The sequence below is a fragment of the Salmo salar genome, chromosome 09 (genome assembly GCF_965601325.2).
Source record: "Salmo salar chromosome 09, fSalSal1, whole genome shotgun sequence".
NCBI classification, from domain to species: Eukaryota; Metazoa; Chordata; class Actinopteri; order Salmoniformes; family Salmonidae; genus Salmo; species Salmo salar.
Window position 1 is genome coordinate 130373714 of NC_138299.1, and position 18753 is coordinate 130392466.

General features: G+C 43.1%; 1 protein-coding gene across 1 annotated transcript; it reads left to right on the plus strand.

The window, feature by feature from the left end:
* Positions 1-182: 182 nt before the first annotated feature.
* On the plus strand, positions 183-18645 carry LOC106612778 (structural maintenance of chromosomes protein 4). Its single transcript, XM_082955536.1, is given in 21 exon segments — positions 183-188; positions 955-1132; positions 2836-2840; positions 3112-3276; positions 5289-5416; positions 5593-5727; positions 5974-6118; positions 7369-7515; positions 7667-7894; positions 8001-8061; positions 8064-8117; positions 8120-8169; positions 10900-11061; positions 13212-13434; positions 13528-13607; positions 13719-13894; positions 14278-14285; positions 16277-16445; positions 17030-17165; positions 17294-17508; positions 17725-18645. Coding segments are annotated over 21 exon segments (2655 nt in total). The 3' UTR covers positions 17909-18645.
* Positions 18646-18753: the final 108 nt, after the last annotated feature.

Sequence of the window (18753 nt, forward strand, 5' to 3'; positions counted from 1 at the left end):
GAAAATTACTGACAAGGTAACACACACTTACTTGCTCAGCTGTAACCAAACAATTTAACATTTTATAAGAGATTTGGGTAAAGCGGCAGAATCGTATATATTTTTTGTATATATGCATGTTATTTTAGGGTGTAGCTTTAATTGTCTTGTATGCATTTGGTTTAGTATTTTTATTTTTTACAATGACGGCAACAGACTCAGAATAGCCATTTGAAGTTAACTGACAATCAAGTAAATTACAAACTTTGCCATTGTTCCTTTATTTTTGTGGTTTTATATTGATTAAGACCTCAGGGGAGTTTTTTTTCTTCAGTTTAGTGGTGATTAAATGAATGTTAGTGGACAATACAGTTTCTCCTTTTCTGTGCAAACCTAGAATCCTGTATATATTAATTGCATGCAGAGTAAGAAATATTTTTCCAGAATTGTAAAACATATTGTACTACCACTGGGGGTGTAGTACAGTAATTAACAACATAATTGACATTTAATGTAAAATAATCTCTTTGCAGCCAAGCTGTTTTTTGTCAAATCGTTTCAACCATCTCCTAACACTGCAGTTTTAAGCCTACACACTATATATTTCTCTATTAAAAAAAGTTGAACATGTTATAGCTATTCTGTTTTTGCCCCCCTTCATATCTTGACAATGTGTTGACAACATGTATTTCCTGTTGTCTCAAAATTAGTTGAATTTAATAAACCATATGAATCTTAATTTTTAATAAATGTGCAAGTTAAATACATTTTACTTGTTATCACACCAATATCTGTTTGCAGCAACATTTCTGTGGTTGAGGCTTCACTTTCATATGTAGGTGTGTGTTTAGATGGTTACTTGCCTATATTTGGGAGGGTTGTATTGCTAAGCATTTTTATTTTTTTGTCCTGAGTGTGTTCTGAAGACTGGATCTAAGCTGGTGTGTTTCTTGTGCCCCTCCCCCTCTGAGTCAGGAAGGAGATGACTACGAAGTCATCCCCAACAGCAAGTTCTATGTTTCCAGAACTGCCAGCAAAGACAATTCCTCGTCCTTCCACATCAATGGCAAGAAGGCCACTTTCAAAGATGTGGGGACTCTGCTGTGTAGCCATGGCATTGACCTGGACCGCAACAGATTTCTGATTTTTACAGGTAATTAAATAGTTATTCATTTTTAGTTTTCCTTTCAGTTTGTCTTTGATCCTTCCTGTATCACACATCCCATCCTGTAAAAGCTTTGCTGCTCAGACTTGACCCCTTTCACTCGGAGGAAAACCGGTATTATGCCTGTGTGAGTGACCTGTTAAGTGTGAAACGGACTTGGACTGCTATAGCAGCGCATCATGGTTTGAAACAATGTTGGAAAGGTGCGAACCATCATTTGCTGCTTTAGTATTTTAAGGAAAATCTAACATTCCTGGAATTGTCTAGTGGGTGAATGGAGACGCAGGTCCGTTTGGCCCCCCTTTACCTGCCACGCTATAGCAGCACGTAAATATTGGCGTGAGAATACAGACCCCGACCCCAATATTAGCTGTGCTGCTTCAGTGTGGTAGGATCAAGCATCCACTCTTCATTTCTATCATTTGAGTGCATGATTATGTCTTCAGTTTGGATTTCGTTGGAATTATCTTTCATGGAGTGTAATGTCAATGTGTGTAGTTGTTCAAAGACATATTATTTTGTTTGCGTTGGGTCATATTTGCTGCTTTTTGCCAGTCACGGTCCAAATGAATACATGTAGAATTTTTATTTTTATTAATACAGTTTTGGAACATCCCTGTGGTGTTCAGCTTGGTGTGTAGACTCCTCCAGGGGTTGTTTGAAGAACAAGCCAGTCCACTTGTTGCACAATACAGTTTTGGGGGTTTTCTAGTACCTATCAACTCTTGGATGAATGAGAGGACTCACTTTTTTAGTGAATATTAGATGTTGTGCTGCATTTTATAATATTTATTTTGGGAGAAGATGTAGGTTCTCTCCTGTCCTGATTTGTGCAATTTTCTTCATCCTCTCTTTTTTTCTGGAATTTTAGGTGATTTTCGAGCTCATTAAATATGACAGGGTTGTTCTGACTAAGGCAAGAAGCTTCAGTTTGTTCTCCAAAGTCACTTTTACAGGCCTACGGCTCAGGGGAAGGTTCCTATTTAGTGCACTGGTCAGGCAGAGCAGGAAAATGCATTTTTCTCTCACTCACTCACACACACACACACACACACACACAGACACACAGAGAGAGAGGATTAAACAAGATTGACCATTCTGATAATTATATAGGCCATCATTCAGGCTTGTGTTTAATAAATGTTTCAAGGACTGTTCAGTCAAGGACTATTACCCCATGTCTATGACATAGAAAGGAAATTCATAATTTTATTAAAACACAGGCACCAGTTACATTTGCCAGATGCCCCTTTTAGTTTATGTATTTATTTCTTGACCTCATAAAATATAAAACCTTTATTGTAGCGGTTCCAATTGATGAGATGTTTGGTTCTATGTTTAAGTGATTATTATAGTTTTGCCTTTCATTGTTTTGTCATGGATATGGACAAATGTTATGTGCAGTAAATTATTATTTGAGGCTCAGGTGTGTGAGTTGGGAAGTTGTGTGAGAAGTACAGTACACTAAAATGCCCAAATGTACTGCAAATAGCCCATATGACTGGCTGCCCATGAAAGCTGTAGGGTTATATCATAAAGGAGAGGTTAAAGTGTTTTAATGAGGGGTTATCATAACATCAGCAAAGTTTCCTCAATACTTTAGTGAGCAAAGCAACCAATTTATTTCAAATCATCAATAATTAAATTGCTGTTTGAGATTCACACAGAAGTTGCTGTCTTTCTGGTTTTAGCCCAGGTTAGTTTGAATTGCATTTTAACTTGCTTCCGAAAGGGTGAATTCCCAAAAAATATTTCAGGTATTTTTTTCCCTCGTTGCTTTTCAGACTTTAGAAAGTTATAAATAAAAAAAGTATAAACCCACCCATCAATGTCAATTCTGGGATGGTAATCAGGTGGTTTCGAACACAAAATGTATCCAAGGTGTGTGTTTGTAGAGTTTCTGGTAAGAAGCTGCTATAACCGTGTGTGTCCTTGCTTGCGTCTCTCCCTCCCTGTGCATTGGTCAGGGTGAGGTGGAGCAGATAGCCATGATGAAGCCCAAGGGGCAGACGGAGCATGAAGAGGGCATGCTGGAATACCTGGAGGACATCATTGGCTCCTGCCGCCTGAAGCAGCCCATCTACACCCTGAGGTGCCGTGTGGAGCTCCTCAACGAGCAGAGGGGAGAGAAGGTGAGAAACAACCCCAGTAACAAGACATTAGTCCATTTGTTGTATTTAAAAAAATATATATATTTATATTTATACATACACATACATGTTTTTCCTTTTTGAAATGATGGTTTCCCCTGTGGGGGTGTGTTGGGGACCTGTTTCACTGTGAAATCTGTGAGGTATGTTGTGTCTTGGCCAGAATGACTGCCCCTGGCCTGACACCTGCCTCTCCTTACAAGGCAGCAAATTATCTCCACACACACACCTCAGAGATCGCTGTATCTAGGCTAATCCCTTTGCTTGTTTGTTACATTTTTATTGTTGTGCCAAAAACAATTGCTTTGCAATCAGTCATTTAATTATTATTTTTAAAGAGCGGTTGAGAGAAGGCATAAGAACGGGATGCGCAAGTTCTTTTTTTAAATTTTTTTATCGAATACATTTAATGACCAGCCCTAGATCAGATTTTATTAGAAATGTGTTAGTAATTATGTTAGCTGGAGGTGAAGTTTGGCTGATAATTACATGATTTTGTTAATATATTTCTTTGTATTGCAGTACTAGTGACATATTGTTATTTGGATATGGTGTTGCAGTGTACTAGCCAGGTTAACAGGGTAGTGTTTCATTTGAGGTGAAATACTGGATGTCTGGTGAAGCAAGCCGGTTCAGTAAATCTCTTGCAGGCTACACTAATATAACATCACTAATTAGGCCTGTTTAGAAGAAAAAAAGTTTCTCCCTGTACTGTAATGTATTTATTACTTTAACATATCTATGATTTTTCATATGGGTGACATGATTTAGACTTTTTGGTTCATGCAGCTTTACAGTAGTCAATAGATTTAGTATTCAGAAATCTGCATTTTCATAACGCAGACCAAATCTGCATTTTCATAACGCAGACCAAATCTGCATTTTCATAACGCAGACCAAATCTGCATTTTCATAACGCAGACCAAATCTGCATTTTCAAACCATTTCACCTGTTTTTATGTTGAAAGTGTATTTTTTTTTTTTTTTTTGCTTCAATAGTGATCAGGGGCATGCAACTATAATTTCTTTACACAAAATACATTAGTGCAACACAATAGGCAGACAATAGCTTTGTTTTCATCAAATGAGAAGTGCAAAGCTAGCAGACGCAAGTAAATTAGTTTGCAATGGGGGAAAAGCTAGTTTTTTTGCAAAAATGACACAGCCATCATATTTCAGATGTTTATCATAGAATGTAGCCAGCTACATTTCCTAGTTAATCTTGCATTTTAACTTGCTAAAACTACCAGAGAAAAGTACACATCACTCAGAGCGCTGTCTGGTGATCCAATGCCGGTTTGTGAGTGGTGGAATTTGATTGGGCAAGATGAGAGCAAAGCTATTTCATCCAAGTGGAGAAGTGTAAACGAAGCACAAAATTAGTCCTTTTACATTGATTTGGAACAAACCCTGACTGAAGCAGAGCAGAATTTACAATGAGGAGCATTTTAGATCTGTTTGTGGACGCGGTAAGATTTGTTCTGTGTTAACGCAATGCCTGCAGTAGATATAGCAATACCACATACACAGGGTCAAATGCTGTGTTATTTGAGTCATGACCAGTTTTGACTATCCTCATGTTATTAGACTATGGGTTGATCTTATGGCATTGTGCAGTGTCGCATCCTATCACACTTCTGCCTTTATCTGAGTTCTATCGTTTCTCATTACTCTGCATTTGTCTATTTGATTAAGTCACATATGGCTTTTGACTGACTAAAAATTGCATAATTTTGGTATTGAAGCCAAATTAACCCAAGCTTGTGGAGTAAAGTTGTAGTTTTTGGGAAAGCTCAGAGTTTATCAATACATGTCTGGCATGGTCAATCACAGTGACATTTTTTTTTCTTCTAAGCACACCTGAGAAGGAACAAAAGTAAATTCAAACATTTATTCAGGGCTTGATCTTATGACAATTCAGCATGAATGTTTAAGTCAGGGGTGCTGTACACTTTGTTTTCCTGTTTCATCATTTTGCGGACCATGTGTTACAGCTAAACAGGGTCAAAATGGTGGAGAAGGAGAAGACTGCTCTGGAGGGAGAGAAGAACATAGCCGTTGAGTTCCTCACTCTGGAGAATGATATTTTCAAACAAAAGAGCCAGCTCTGCCAGTACTATGTGTGAGTATTATAACCACACAGGGTGTTGCTAAATTTAGTGTATTTTACTAACAGGAAATCAGGTTTGAAAGAATCTGGGAGGAAGCGTTGATGCAGTTGGGTGTAATTACCACAGATGGTCACTTTTTAGAGTTCATATATCCATGTTGACCAGAGTGTGATTGTTTCTTTGTTAGCCATAACCTCCAGAAGAGAGTGGCAAACAAAGAGGAGAAGCAGAGGATCCAAGACGACACCAAGGAACTCGCAGAGAAAAACACCACCATTGCTGAAGAGATGGAGAAGAACCAAGATCTGAAAAATGTGGAGAAGTAGGCCTTTCTATTTTTTATTTGTTATTCATGGGTTTTGTTGCTTACATGGAAATTGATACCAAAGGGACACATTTATGAGCAAAATATAGTCCTAATGTAAAATGAATGTCAGTTCAGTGCAATAATGTTATGAAATGGAAAATGTTCATGGGCCTGCTGGCAACCAGTGATACAGAAAAGCAAAATTAGCAGTAATTTGTTTGATTGCCATTCATAATGTCCATGTTGTGATTTTTCTCCCAGGAAACAAGGCAAGCTGACCAAGTACATTGAGTTCCAGAAGGAGAAGTTTACCCAGCTGGACCCGCAGGATGTAGAGGTCTGAGAGAAACTGAAGCACACCAAGAGTAAGACCAAGAAACTACAGAAAGAACTGGAGAAGGAGAAGGTGTGTTTAGGTGTGCATGTGTCCCTTTTCCTGTGAACATAATTCAGGTCTCTATAATCGATGCTTCAGTGATTCCATTTCAGGGGGGTTTTGTAACTTTGACCATTTATTATATTGGCCAATCTCTGTGTACATGGGTTGCTCATGGTGGCTCTCCAAATCTATACGTTAGGAGGCTGTGATTGTGGCGAATGTGCTACATAACTTACAGGTCATACTCATAAACAAACACAATGGTGCTCTGTCCTCTCAAGACAGGCCAGCACCAATGGCCTGACACTTCACTTTTATTCTGTTGATTTTGTCCCCTGGCCAAAGTGAAACACGGCCACTCGTAATACAGTTTCCCTCTATACAAACACAAGGCCTGTTGTGCTGAGGCCCTGGAGAAGGCATTGCCCAGGGGTTTACAGATGACCTTATTAGTAATTGCCGTATTGCGTAATTACACATTTTATAATTACTTGCATCAATGTCACAAATAAACAAATGTGTTCATTTTTATTACATTAACTTGCTTGGGATTGGCTCTGGGTGAGCAAGGGTGTGTATCCCACATATTAATATATTTTTCTGTGTCATGAGGTCCCTCTTGATAAAATTATATTGTTACATTGCTGAGACTAAAATGAATTGATAAAGTGGCTGGTATACCCAATTTATTTAATAAGAGAAACTCCTCCAGTTGGCCACTAGGGGGTAAAACTTAAACGCAAACCCTCCAAAGCATGACTGCTTGGCTCTGCTGCCTCTCACTCACTTTCTCCCATGCTCTTTTCTCTCTCCTCCATGGGCTCTTTTTTTTTCTCTCCACACTCAATATGCTCCAAGTCTCCCTTCCTTTCTCTGCCCCTGTTCTGCAGCCTGTATGATACAGCACCAGTGGCTGTGATTTGGCAGTGTTGGGTTGTGAAGGCCGGGTAGAGCAGAGCAGTCCTCTGGGAGCCGTGTTCTGCAGTGTGGTAGTGAAGTATGGCTTTGTGTAACACTACCAGCAGCCACATTCACTCTTCACCCACAGTTAACCCTGCTAGCATGGCTTCCTCCACTCCCTCTGCTACTCCCTCTCACCACCCCGCACACTGGAGAGAGGTGCAGTTCACACAGACTGCCTGCCAGTCTGATGGCGGTGCTCCTAACTCTGTCTGCTAGTTGATTTTAAAATAGTATATTGGTCTTTCCTGGGTTTTTTTTAAAGGTTGTACCTCCCTTAGCCTCATCTTTTCTCTCCCCCCTTTCTCCTCTGTCAGCTGGAGGAGGTGCGTAACGTGCCGGCCAGCAGTGAGAAGACCATCTCTGAGGCGTCCGCTCGCAGGGAGGAGTTGGGGAAGGAGGAGAAACTGAAGGAGAGTCTGAAGGAGGAGACCAGTGGCCTGCAGCAGGAGAAGGAGGTGGGTGTCTTTCATTATCAGGAATTACTGATTCGTTTGAAGTAGGAAACACTATTCCTGATTTAATTGAATTTGACCGGTATCCTTTTCCCCCTGGTATTCCATGTTTTCTGATCACATAATCGTGTGGTTATTATTCCCATGGCTCCGTCCCCAGACGAAGGAGCTGATGGAGCTGAGTAAGGCTGTGAACGCGACACGCTCTTGTCAGGACGTGGCCCAGTCTGAGCAGGACATCTACCTGAGTCGCCACAACACCGCTCTGACCTAGCTCAACATGGCCACGCTGTCCCTGCAGACCGCCTCCGACACGCTGCGAGACCGCCGCGCCGCCATCAAAGAGCTGCAGGTCAAAATACCCCAGTGTGAGCAGGAGCTCAGGAAGGTACGTTAGTGTGAGTGTGTGGGAAGGGTCTCAAGTGTCGAGCTGTTCTTAAGGTTAGGGGTGGACTGTGATTTGTGGCAGTAAGATGTATCTCTGTCTGCTCTAGGATGAGGCGGAGCTGGAGCAGCTGCTGCAAGCAGATGATCAGTCCAGGGAGCTGGTGGGGGACATGAGGCCAAGAGCTCCCTGTCCTATAACCGCAGCAGGGGGAAGGTGCTGGACGCCTCATGCAGCAGAAGAGGAGCGGCAAGATCCCCGGCATCCTGGGATGACGAGTGAGGACCATGTCCATGTATAGACTACACCAGGGGTATCAACCTCATTCCATGGAGGGCCTAGTGTCTACTGGCTTTGGCTTGGTTTTTCTTTTTCAATGAAGACCTAGACCAGTGGTTCCCAAACTGTGGGGCGCCTAGGGGAGGTGCGAAGGGTCGGTGAGGGATCCGGCTTTCAACCTACTCTTGAAAGTTATAATGGTAGAATGCACAAGGTGCTATTTTGAAATTGGGTGGTGCGGCATCAGTTTTCCTCTTGTCATGTTAGCGCTATATATAACTGGTCAGAAATGTCCAGATCAACTAGCCCATGTCAATTAACGTTTTTTAGCCCATAGATTTAGTTGTAATGTTTGTCACTCAAATATCACGACTAAACATTAGACATGGCAACTAGAGGTCGCCCGATTATGATGTTGCAACGCCGATACCGATTATTGGAGGACCTATTTATAAAAATAATACAAATAAAAATGCCGATTCCGATTAATCGGACGATTTTTATTTTATATATATTTTTTTAAACATTTATTTATTTGTAATAATGACAATTACAACACTACTGAATGAACACTTATTTTAACTTAATATAATACATCAATAAAATCAATTTAGCCTCAAATAAATAATGAAACATGTTCAATTTGGTTTAAATAATGCAAAAACAAAGTGTTGGAGAAGAAAGTAAATGTGCAATATGTGCCATGTAAAAAAGCTAACGTTTAAGTTCCTTGCTCAGAACATGAGAACATATGAAAGCTGGTGGTTCCTTTTAACATGAGTCTTCAATATTCCCAGGTAAGATGTTTTAGGTTGCAGTTATTCTAGGAATTATAGGACTATTTCTCTCTATACGATTTGTATTTCATATACCTTTGACTATTGGATGTTCTTATAGGCACTTTTAGTATTGCCAGTGTAACAGTATAGCTTCCGTCCCTCTCCTCGCTCCTACCTGGGCTCGAACCAGGAACACATTGACAACAGCCACCCTCGAAGCAGCGTTACCCATGTAGAGCAAGGGGAAAAACTACTCCAAGTCTCAGAGCGAGTGATGTTGGAAACGCTATTAGCGCGCACCCAGCTAACTAGCTAGCCATTTCACATCGGTTACACCAGCCTAATCTTGGGAGTTGACAGGCTTGAAGTCATAAACAGCGCAATGCATTGCGAAGGGCTGTTTGAATGAATGCTTACGAGCCTGCTGCTGCCTACTATCGCTCAGTCAGACTGCTCTATCAAATCATAGACTTAATTATAATTAACATAATAACACACAGAAATATGAGCCTTAGGTCATTAATATGGTAGAATCCGGAAACTATCATCTCGAAAACAAAACGTTATTCCTGTTACGTCATAATTACGTAAAATTCTGGCAAATTAGTTCGCAACGAGCCAGGCGGCCCAAACTGTTGCATATACCCTGACTGCGTGCAATGAACGCAAAATGACAATTTCACCTGATTAATATTGCCTGCTAACCTGGATTTCTTTTAGCTAAATATGCAGGTTTATATGCAGGCATTGATGTTTATGGTTAGTTACAGTCGTGCAACGATTGTGCTTTTTTCGCAAATGCGCTTTTGTTAAATCATCTCCCGTTTGGCAAAGTCGGCTGTCTTTGTTAGGAAGAAATAGTCTTCACAGTTCGCAACGAGCCAGGCGGCCCAAACTGCTGCTTATACCCTGACTCTGTTTGCAAGAGAAGTGACACATTTTCCCTAGTTAAAAGAAATTCATGTTAGCAGGCAATATTAACTAAATATGCAGGTTTAAAAATATATACTTGTGTATTGATTTTAAGAAAGGCATTGATGTTTATGGTTGGAGCAACGTGTACCTAAGCGATTATATGCAACGCAGGACAGGCTAGATAAACTAGTAATATCATCAACCATGTGTAGTTAACTAGTGATTATGATTGGTTGTTTTTTATAAGATAAGTTTAATGCTAGCTAGCAACTTACCTTGGCTTCTTACTGCATTCGCGTAGCAGGCAGGCTCCTCGTGGAGTGCAATGTAATCAGGTGGTTAGATCGTTGGACTAGTTAACCGTAAGCTTGCAAGATTGAATCCCTGAGCTGACAAGGTAAAAATCTGTCGTTCTGCCCCTGAACAAGGCAGTTAACCAACTGTTCCTAGGCCATCATTGAAAATAAGAATGTATTCTTAACTGACTTGCCTTGTTAAATAAAGGTCTAAAAAAAAATCGGCGTCCAAAAAGACCGATTTCCGATTGTTATGAAAACTTGAAATCGGCCTTAATTAATCAGCCATTCCGATAAATCGGTTGACCTCTAATGGCAACATTTATAGAATTGGAAGAAAATTTGCTTTAAAACTGCCAAATGTTCTCTGCACCATGTGACAAAATGTGTAGAATTGCAGGAAATAAGCTTTGAACCTGCAAGATGTTCTCTTCGTCAACAAGAGTGGTGTGAACAGTTTGACATTAACAGTGATTCTGCTCGTAGAAATAGACATTTTCCCCAATGCTGGAAGGGAGGCCTGAGTGAAAAAGTTTGGGAACCCCTGACCTAGAGAACCAGGTGAGGGGAGTTCCTTACTAATCAGTGACCTTAATTCATCAATTAAGTACAAGGGAGGAGCAAAAACTGGCAGACACTTGGCCCTCTGTGGAATGAGTTTGACACGTGGGCTACACAGATGACATGTGGCAGCTGAGAGATGCACACACACTCAGTGAGACTGTTCTTGTCCCGACAGGGTGATCTTGGGGCCATCGATGAGAAGGATGACATCGCCATCTCATCCAGCTGTGGCTCTCTGGACAACATCCTGGTGGACAGCATCGACACAGCCCTGAAATGTGTCAACTTCCTCAAGGCCCAGAATATCGGAGTGGCCACCTTTATTGGCCTGGACAAGGTGAGAACAACTCTCAAACACCTGTGGCCTCTTATCAATATTGTGTAGGAACTATTATAAAATACTACTTACGAACGGAGTTTAGAATGTTTGTATGCATAGAAAGTGTGATTTATAAAACAATCCTACAAGCTTCATACGCACACAGGTAAAAGAGAACCATTGATAAATATCAATTGTTCTCTGCCTCAGTGCTTGTACACGACTTCAGCCATTTGCATTTCGAAAAGCCCCTAATTAACCATATGGTCAAAATCATCCATTTAAAGCCTGTGGGGAATATTCAATGCCGTACCTTGAAATGCAATGGAGCAACCAAAACAAAGCTTAGGAAAATAATTGGACTGAAATGGAGATGCTCATGTCAGAGATTGGGCATACCCAAAAGGTTTTATTTGGCTCGTTCAGTTGTGGCTTAACCAGTGTAAAATAAAAACATGGCTACAAAGAGAGGACCGATGGCAAATATAGGCAACACTCACCAGTTAGCCAAACATCCATCCTCAACAGCTCCCTCCTGTAGGTTTTTAGGCCAGCATTGCTGTTCTGTAGAATTAATGGTTTTGTGTGCTCCACCTGGCTAGTAGCCAACACATTCAGCAGTGTCTTTTGCGCATCACACCTGCACATTAAGAGTGAAAACTGTCTGTTCAAATCATTTTGGGGTAGTTATTTAATAGCGGTGGGTGCCGTCTATTGCGCCGTTCGTATTTGGGAACCTATTGATGGCAAAGAAACCCCTCTTGACTTCAACCTCTTTTGCGATGGTGTATGGAAACTGTATGTGTTAAACGTTGGCTTATCGAGGGCTGTGAGATCCCGATTTGGCAAGCTCCCGTTGAAAAGTGCCTGTTGCCAAAACCCTAAGGGTAGATAGTACTTGGATGTGCACTGGAATGGCATGCGTTTGCCTTTTGAAAGCAGGTCTCATATCCTTGCAAAAATCCTATAAATTGTTTTTGGGAAATGATATCTGATGAGCCAATCTGTTAAAGTCCCACCTGTCTCTTAAAAACGCGCTCTCTGAGGAATGTGGTGTGTGCCTAATTTTCCAGCAGAGCAACATCAACCATCTCTCATTCGATTTCCCATTGTCTTGTAGTATTTCAACAACGGTTTCACACCTGCCTCTAATTAAAAAAGTTACTGTACTTTATATGGGTTATTATTGTAACAAATGCACTGATGTGGTCATATTTTATATAGCTACCCTGTCAAGATATGTTGCATGAATTCACAATGGAAATGCAATGAAACTGAAACATTTAATTATTGCTCCCATTCTACACTTGACAAACAGTTCCCTTATTCCACCACAAATGTTCATAAATCTCAGTTAAATTTTGTTTATTTTTGTTTTACTTTTTCTCCCCAATTTCATGGTATTCAATTGGTAGTTAGTCTTGTCCCATCGCTGCAACTCCTGTACGGACTTGGGAGTGGCGAAGGTCGAGAGCCATGCATCCTCCAAAACATGACCCTGTCAAGCCGCACTGCTTCTTGACAAACTGCACGCTTAATCAGGAAGACAGCCGCACCAATGTGTCAGAGGAAACGCCGTACGACTGGCGACCAAAGTCAGATTGCAGGCGCCCGGCCAGCCACAAGGAGTCTCTAGAGCGCGATGGAACAAGGACATCCCGGCTGGCCAAATCCTCCCCTAACCCGGGCGACACTGAACCAATTGTGCGCCGCCTTATGGGTCTCCCGGTCACGGCCGGCTGGCTGTGATAGAGCCTGGGATCGGACCCGGGGCTGTATTGATGCCTCAAGCACTGCGATGCTGCGTCACTCGGGAGGTCCTATAAATCTCACACTTTGCGTGGAAATGATCCCACATTTGTACCTATGCATGATTGATAAATGAGGTTTAATTAACACTGGTCATGCCTCGCTTGCAGAAATTACTATGTTGCAGGTTACACTCTCAGTTTGAGTCATCAGGACATTGATCTGGCTCAATCTGAAGTTTGTTACAGTATACCTCACTCTACTAGCCTTTCTGTCTTATGGGTTTTCTGAAAAGACAGCTGGTACAAAGCCTTTAACCTCAAATGTAACACCCTACAAGAGTTTTTGTTATTGCCCAAGCCTTTTTGAATGCCCATACTGTAGCTAACACTATGACATCCACTCTTTTCCTGTCTCAGATGGTGTGGGAGAATAAGATGGGGCCCATCTCCACCCAAGAGAACATCCCCTGCCTGTTTGACATGGTGCGGGTGCAGGATGATAGTATGAAGCCAGCCTTCTACTTTGCCCTGAGGGTCACCCTGGTGGCCAAGGACCTGGAGTAGGCAACACGGCTCGCCTTCCAGAAGGACAAATGCTGGAGCGTGGTCACCATGCACAGACAGATCATAGAGATGGCTGGTGGGTATACTGAGAGGGAGCGCATCTCTTCTGTGTCTCTATAGATGGTCTATGTGGATGATATGTCTGACACAATTTTCTGTCCCGTCTCAGGCACCATGAGTGGAGGTGGAGGGAGAGTGATGCGGGGCAGGATGGGCTCCTCCATCGGCACTGAGGTCACCCAGCAGGAGGTGAGAGATCTTCTGGACACTCTTCTAGAGCTTTCTCTGGCCTCCAATCACTGTTATGGCTCACTTTAAGCTCTGCTGTGGTTAATGACCTGTCTTCTTTTTGTGTGTCAGCTGGACTGTATGGAGAGCAAGCTGAATGAGAAGGTGGTGCAGCTGCAGGGCTGCCAGGTGAGGAAGCTGCAGCTGGAGGAGAAAGTCTAGAGACTCTGACAGCAGCTCAGAAACATGAAGAACACCCTGGAGAAATACAGCATGCAGGTAACACACACAGTATACAGATATGAAATGTATTTGATGTTGGTGTAATTCTTGTTCATCACACTTGTTTAGGTAAAGCTGAATGTATATATTTTTTTGGCTTGCTTGTAATGCCGCTTGCTGTATCATAGCTCGTCTTTCTAGATTTGCCCCTCTATTGATTTGGTTTGGATTATGTCTACCATCTACACAGCAACAACTATTGCCCAACGGTCATAATTACCTGCAATATGCAATAGCCTACGAAGCACAAGTCCTTCATACACAGGCTCACACATTTTATTTTAACTATTGAACATTAGGCCTATATTATGTCATCAGTAATGATTTGATGGGATAAATGGTCTCTAGACTGAATTGGCTATTGCTCCTGTCAGATTGACCGGATTATTATTTGCAATCATTGTAACAGGCTCTCAGGTACGTTTTTTTTGTAATTGATGTGTTGTTTTTTTTAATTGCCGAGTGAAAAGTAAAGGGAGACTTGTCAGAACCTGGCCATGGGATGCAGGGGGGAAAGACTTTTTACTTTTAAACTCAATACTACTCTTTTCATTTTTGTAAAGCAGTTTGTTAAACAGGCAAAGCTAAATGGTGATTACGGGGAAGCAAGAGTCACGCAATGTGTAGCCTAAGATTGGAGGTGGAGCCTGCTTGTCGCCCACACTCATTGTTTGCTCCTCTGCAGTTCACCAGCTGATGTAGGCTGTGTGCCGGTGTCGTGCATCCTTCCCACTGCTAGACAACCAAACCCTCACTGCTCTGCGCACCCAGTGCTGCTAATATTCTGCTTATCGAGTGCAAGTACGAGCCACGAAAATTAGGACTCGAGTCTGAGTTCTCGATTAGAGTACTACAACACTTGAGGCTGGTGATTGCGGGTGAGGTTGTGGTTGACTGTGTTTCTTCTCAGAGCTTGGCAGAGCAGGAGGCTCACCTGAAGCCTCAAAATTAAAGAGCTAGAGGCCAATGTCCTGGCTGCTGCCTCCGACAAGAACAAACAGAAACAGTTGCAGAAGACCCTGAAGGACTTGTAGAAAGATGAGAACTTTGAACCCCAAATGTAACATGAAGTGAAGTCACTTAGAAATTGCAGGCTACACTCTGTCAGTTCTAGTCTTCAGGACAATGATCTGGCTCAATTTGAGCTTTGCTACAGTGAACCCCAGTCTGACTCCACGAGGCATTGTCCCTCATGGACTTGCTGCGGAGACAACTGGTACATACAACTAGGGGTGTGCCGATCTCATCCTACTTGTAATTGTATCCGTTTTGTCACACTTGATACTCGTAAAAATGCCAGTAAAGCTTATACCTCAAGTGCGCTATCACAGAGCACATCGCTATGCTCACTCACTCACATATTGTTCAAATCAAAGAAATGAGCCCAACAGCTGAAAATGCACATGATCAATTTACTTACTTAGTCCTATTAAATTAACAATAAATAATTCATGGCTGACTACTGCTGCTTGTGTTTATTCCAGACACAGATTTAGGTAAATTGCTTGCCCCATATATTGTTTCACTTATGAGAAGAGCAAAACTTTTCTCTCCTGACACTTACGGCTCAACCTACACCCCGCCAATTTAGTTATTTAGAGCGCCCAGCGCTTTCAACAGTGTGCAATTGGGTGTTCCTGCATGTGGGCATTCCTCCGTCTGCAAAGGACACTGCCTACCGGTCGCCCCCGCCTCCAGCTAGCACAGCAGGCGGGAGCGATACCGTGCATCACCTGCTGTGTAGCAGAGAAAACTATGCCGACAGGCGGGGGTGAAGGACACAGCCTAGCGCTAGCTTCTCCAGGACACAGCCTAGCGCTAGCTTCTCCAGGACACAGCCTAGCGCTAGCTTCTCCAGGACACAGCCTAGCGCTAGCTTCTCCAGGACACAGCCTAGCGCTAGCTTCTCCAGGACACAGCCTAGCGCTAGCTTCTCCAGGACACAGCCTAGCGCTAGCTTCTCCAGGACACAGCCTAGCGCTAGCTTCTCCAGGACACAGCCTAGCGCTAGCTTCTCCAGGACACAGCCTAGCGCTAGCTTCTCCAGGACACAGCCTAGCGCTAGCTTCTCCAGGACACAGCCTAGCGCTAGCTTCTCCAGGACACAGCCTAGCGCTAGCTTCTCCAGGACACAGCCTAGCGCTAGCTTCTCCAGGACACAGAAGGCTGGGGCGACACTGCTAGCTAGAGGGGGAAAGGTGGAGGCGGAACGCACCGAATTGCAGGCTGCAGTTGCACCCTTCTCCACACTTTAAGTGACGGTGAGATCTCTAGATCGTTACGATAGTGGTTTTGTCCATGTATTTGGCACACCCCTAATACTTGACCTTTGAGGCTTAACCCTGCTCCTTTCTTTTATATATGTGTGTGTAACTTTGTCCCCCCCGTCTCTTTTCTCACGCTCTCAGACTTTGAGGCAGCTTCTAGTAAGGCAGGGAAGGTTGAGGTGAAGAGGCTCCTCATTGTGGACATCAACAGACACAAGCTGAAGGCTCAGCAGGACAAACTGGACAAGGAGCTGGACGACTGCTCCTCAGCCATCACCAAGGCCCAGGTAGCCATCAAGACCGCAGGGCGGTAAGTGTTTATACACCTGCTCTCTCACACACACACGCAGCTCCCGGTTGTGAAGCTATTACGGAAAAGCTCAGATAAGCCCCAGCTGATGGCTGCTGCTCTCCTCCACAGTAACCTGAAGACGGTGTGAGTCGCCCAGAGGGAGAGCTGGAGGAGAATGAGAAGAGCCTGGGAGAGCTGACGGAGGCTGGGGAGCTCATGAAGGCCTGCCAGGAGGCTTAGGCGGCACTGCCGGAGGTGCAGGAGCACACTCACCAGGGGGTGGTGAGGGAGATCAAGGTCCTGCAGGAGCACACTCTACAAGAAGTAGAGTGGAGTCCCTCAGCGTCCAACTTCGGGTGGAGCAGATGGACACCCATCACTGAACACACCAACAAGATCAAACACTGGCAGAGCGAGGTGGGTGTTGTGTGCATGTGAGATTCATGCATGCTTCGCTGTTACCCTGTTGGTTTGGTGTGTCCTAGAGGTCAACCAAACATTCAGCTAGTTGGTGCATCAGTGTTCTATGCATTACCTGGGGAACAGTATCATCATCTGACTTAAATTTTTCCTCTTCTCTGCTATTTACATTTTAGTCATTGAGCAGATACTCTTATCCAGAGTGGAGGCGCTGACCTGGCGGCCATCAAGGGGCCTGATGTCAACCAGGTCTCCCTGATGGAGGCCCGCTGTGCCCAGATGAAGCCCAACCTGGGAGCCATCGCAGAGTACAAGAAGGTACAGACCCAGCTCTCTCTAGGTCTAATCAAGCACCTTGATACCTTGTTTTTACTCTTGTCTGCGATCTCCACAAGTTTATTTCCCTCTAAGAGAAGGTAGTCATTGTGGGTCATGTCTCTCTGTAGGAGGAACTGTACCTGAAGCATGTGGCTGAGCTGGATGAGATCACCACAGAGAGAGACAACTTAAAGCGTGGATGCAAACAGAGGCTCAACGAGTTCATGGCTGGCTTCAACGTCACCAATAAGCTGAAGAACTACCAGATGCTGACACTAGAGAATGACGCTGAGCTGGAGCTAGTCGACAGCCTGGACCCCTTATCTGAGGGCATCATGTTCAGGTCAGCAGACACTTTGACCCCAACCGGCTGTTTGACATCTATGATTTGTGAAGACAGCTCTGGATAGGTCTTTCAATCGTGTGAATTTTATATTTTTTCTTTTATCATCAAAACGTACCTAGCGCCAACCCAGTATCCCCTTCTCCTAATTTCATTGCTGTATTCATTAAATCTATGAATGACTCTTGCTCATCCTCTCTCTGTCCATGGCCACAGTCTGCGTCCCCCTAAGAAGAGCTGGAAGAAGATTTTCAAGCTGTCTGGAGGAGAGAAGACCCTGAGCTCACTGGCCCTGGTGTTTGCTCTGCACCACTTCAAGCCCACGCCACTCTACTTCATGGATGAGACTGATGCAGCCCTGGACTTCAAGCATGTCTCCATTGTGGCCTGTTACATTTGAGTTTCACATGCACACACAGCAGTTCATGGGAACTCTATTCCACGTGAAACAGCTTTGAGTAGTATTTGCCATTCTACTCCTAATTCTATGCTGCTGTGCTTGTTGACTCAGTGAGGGACATGGGGTCAGCTCATCTGTGTTAATCATTAGTATTGTATAATGGGAGCTTATTGAAGGCGCTATGGTAAGGTGTACAGCCTATTGTGAGAAATCACTCGTTTTGCAAAGCCCTCTGTTGGCAGCATGTTGGTCCATTGTTTACTCCTGTCACGGCGGTTGGTGGTTAATTCTTCCCAGGCCACTGTTTAAAAGAGCTCGACTCACATAAGCACGTAAAAAGAAAAATGGATACTGGAGATTTACAGCCTTTGACTTCCCATTGATGATTGAATGTTAATTTATTTCCCTACAGGAGCAAACCAAGAATGCTCAGTTCATCTCCCTGAGGAACAACATGTTTGAGATTGCTGACTGTCTGATCGGCATCTACAAAACCCACAACACCACCAAGATTGTGGGAATCAACCCTAAAACCATTGTCTTCAAACAAACAATCTCAGTTTAGAACAGCAGTGACTCTGGTTTCCCCCCTTAGCCATTCCTAGTAAGACATAGAAATATTAATGTAGGTTTTCTTTCAGTTTACTGTTCTTTCACACCATGTATATAAAACCATGGCTTTAACCTATGTCACTCTTTTTTTTACTGATGAAGCTAATAAATATTTTATCACCGGTCTTTGAATACTTTGATTACTTAACTCATTAGTAACATTTTCTATAGCCCTAAATTGGACATGTTGCACTGGAAAACTTGTGGGGAAGTACTATCACAATGAGCTGTTG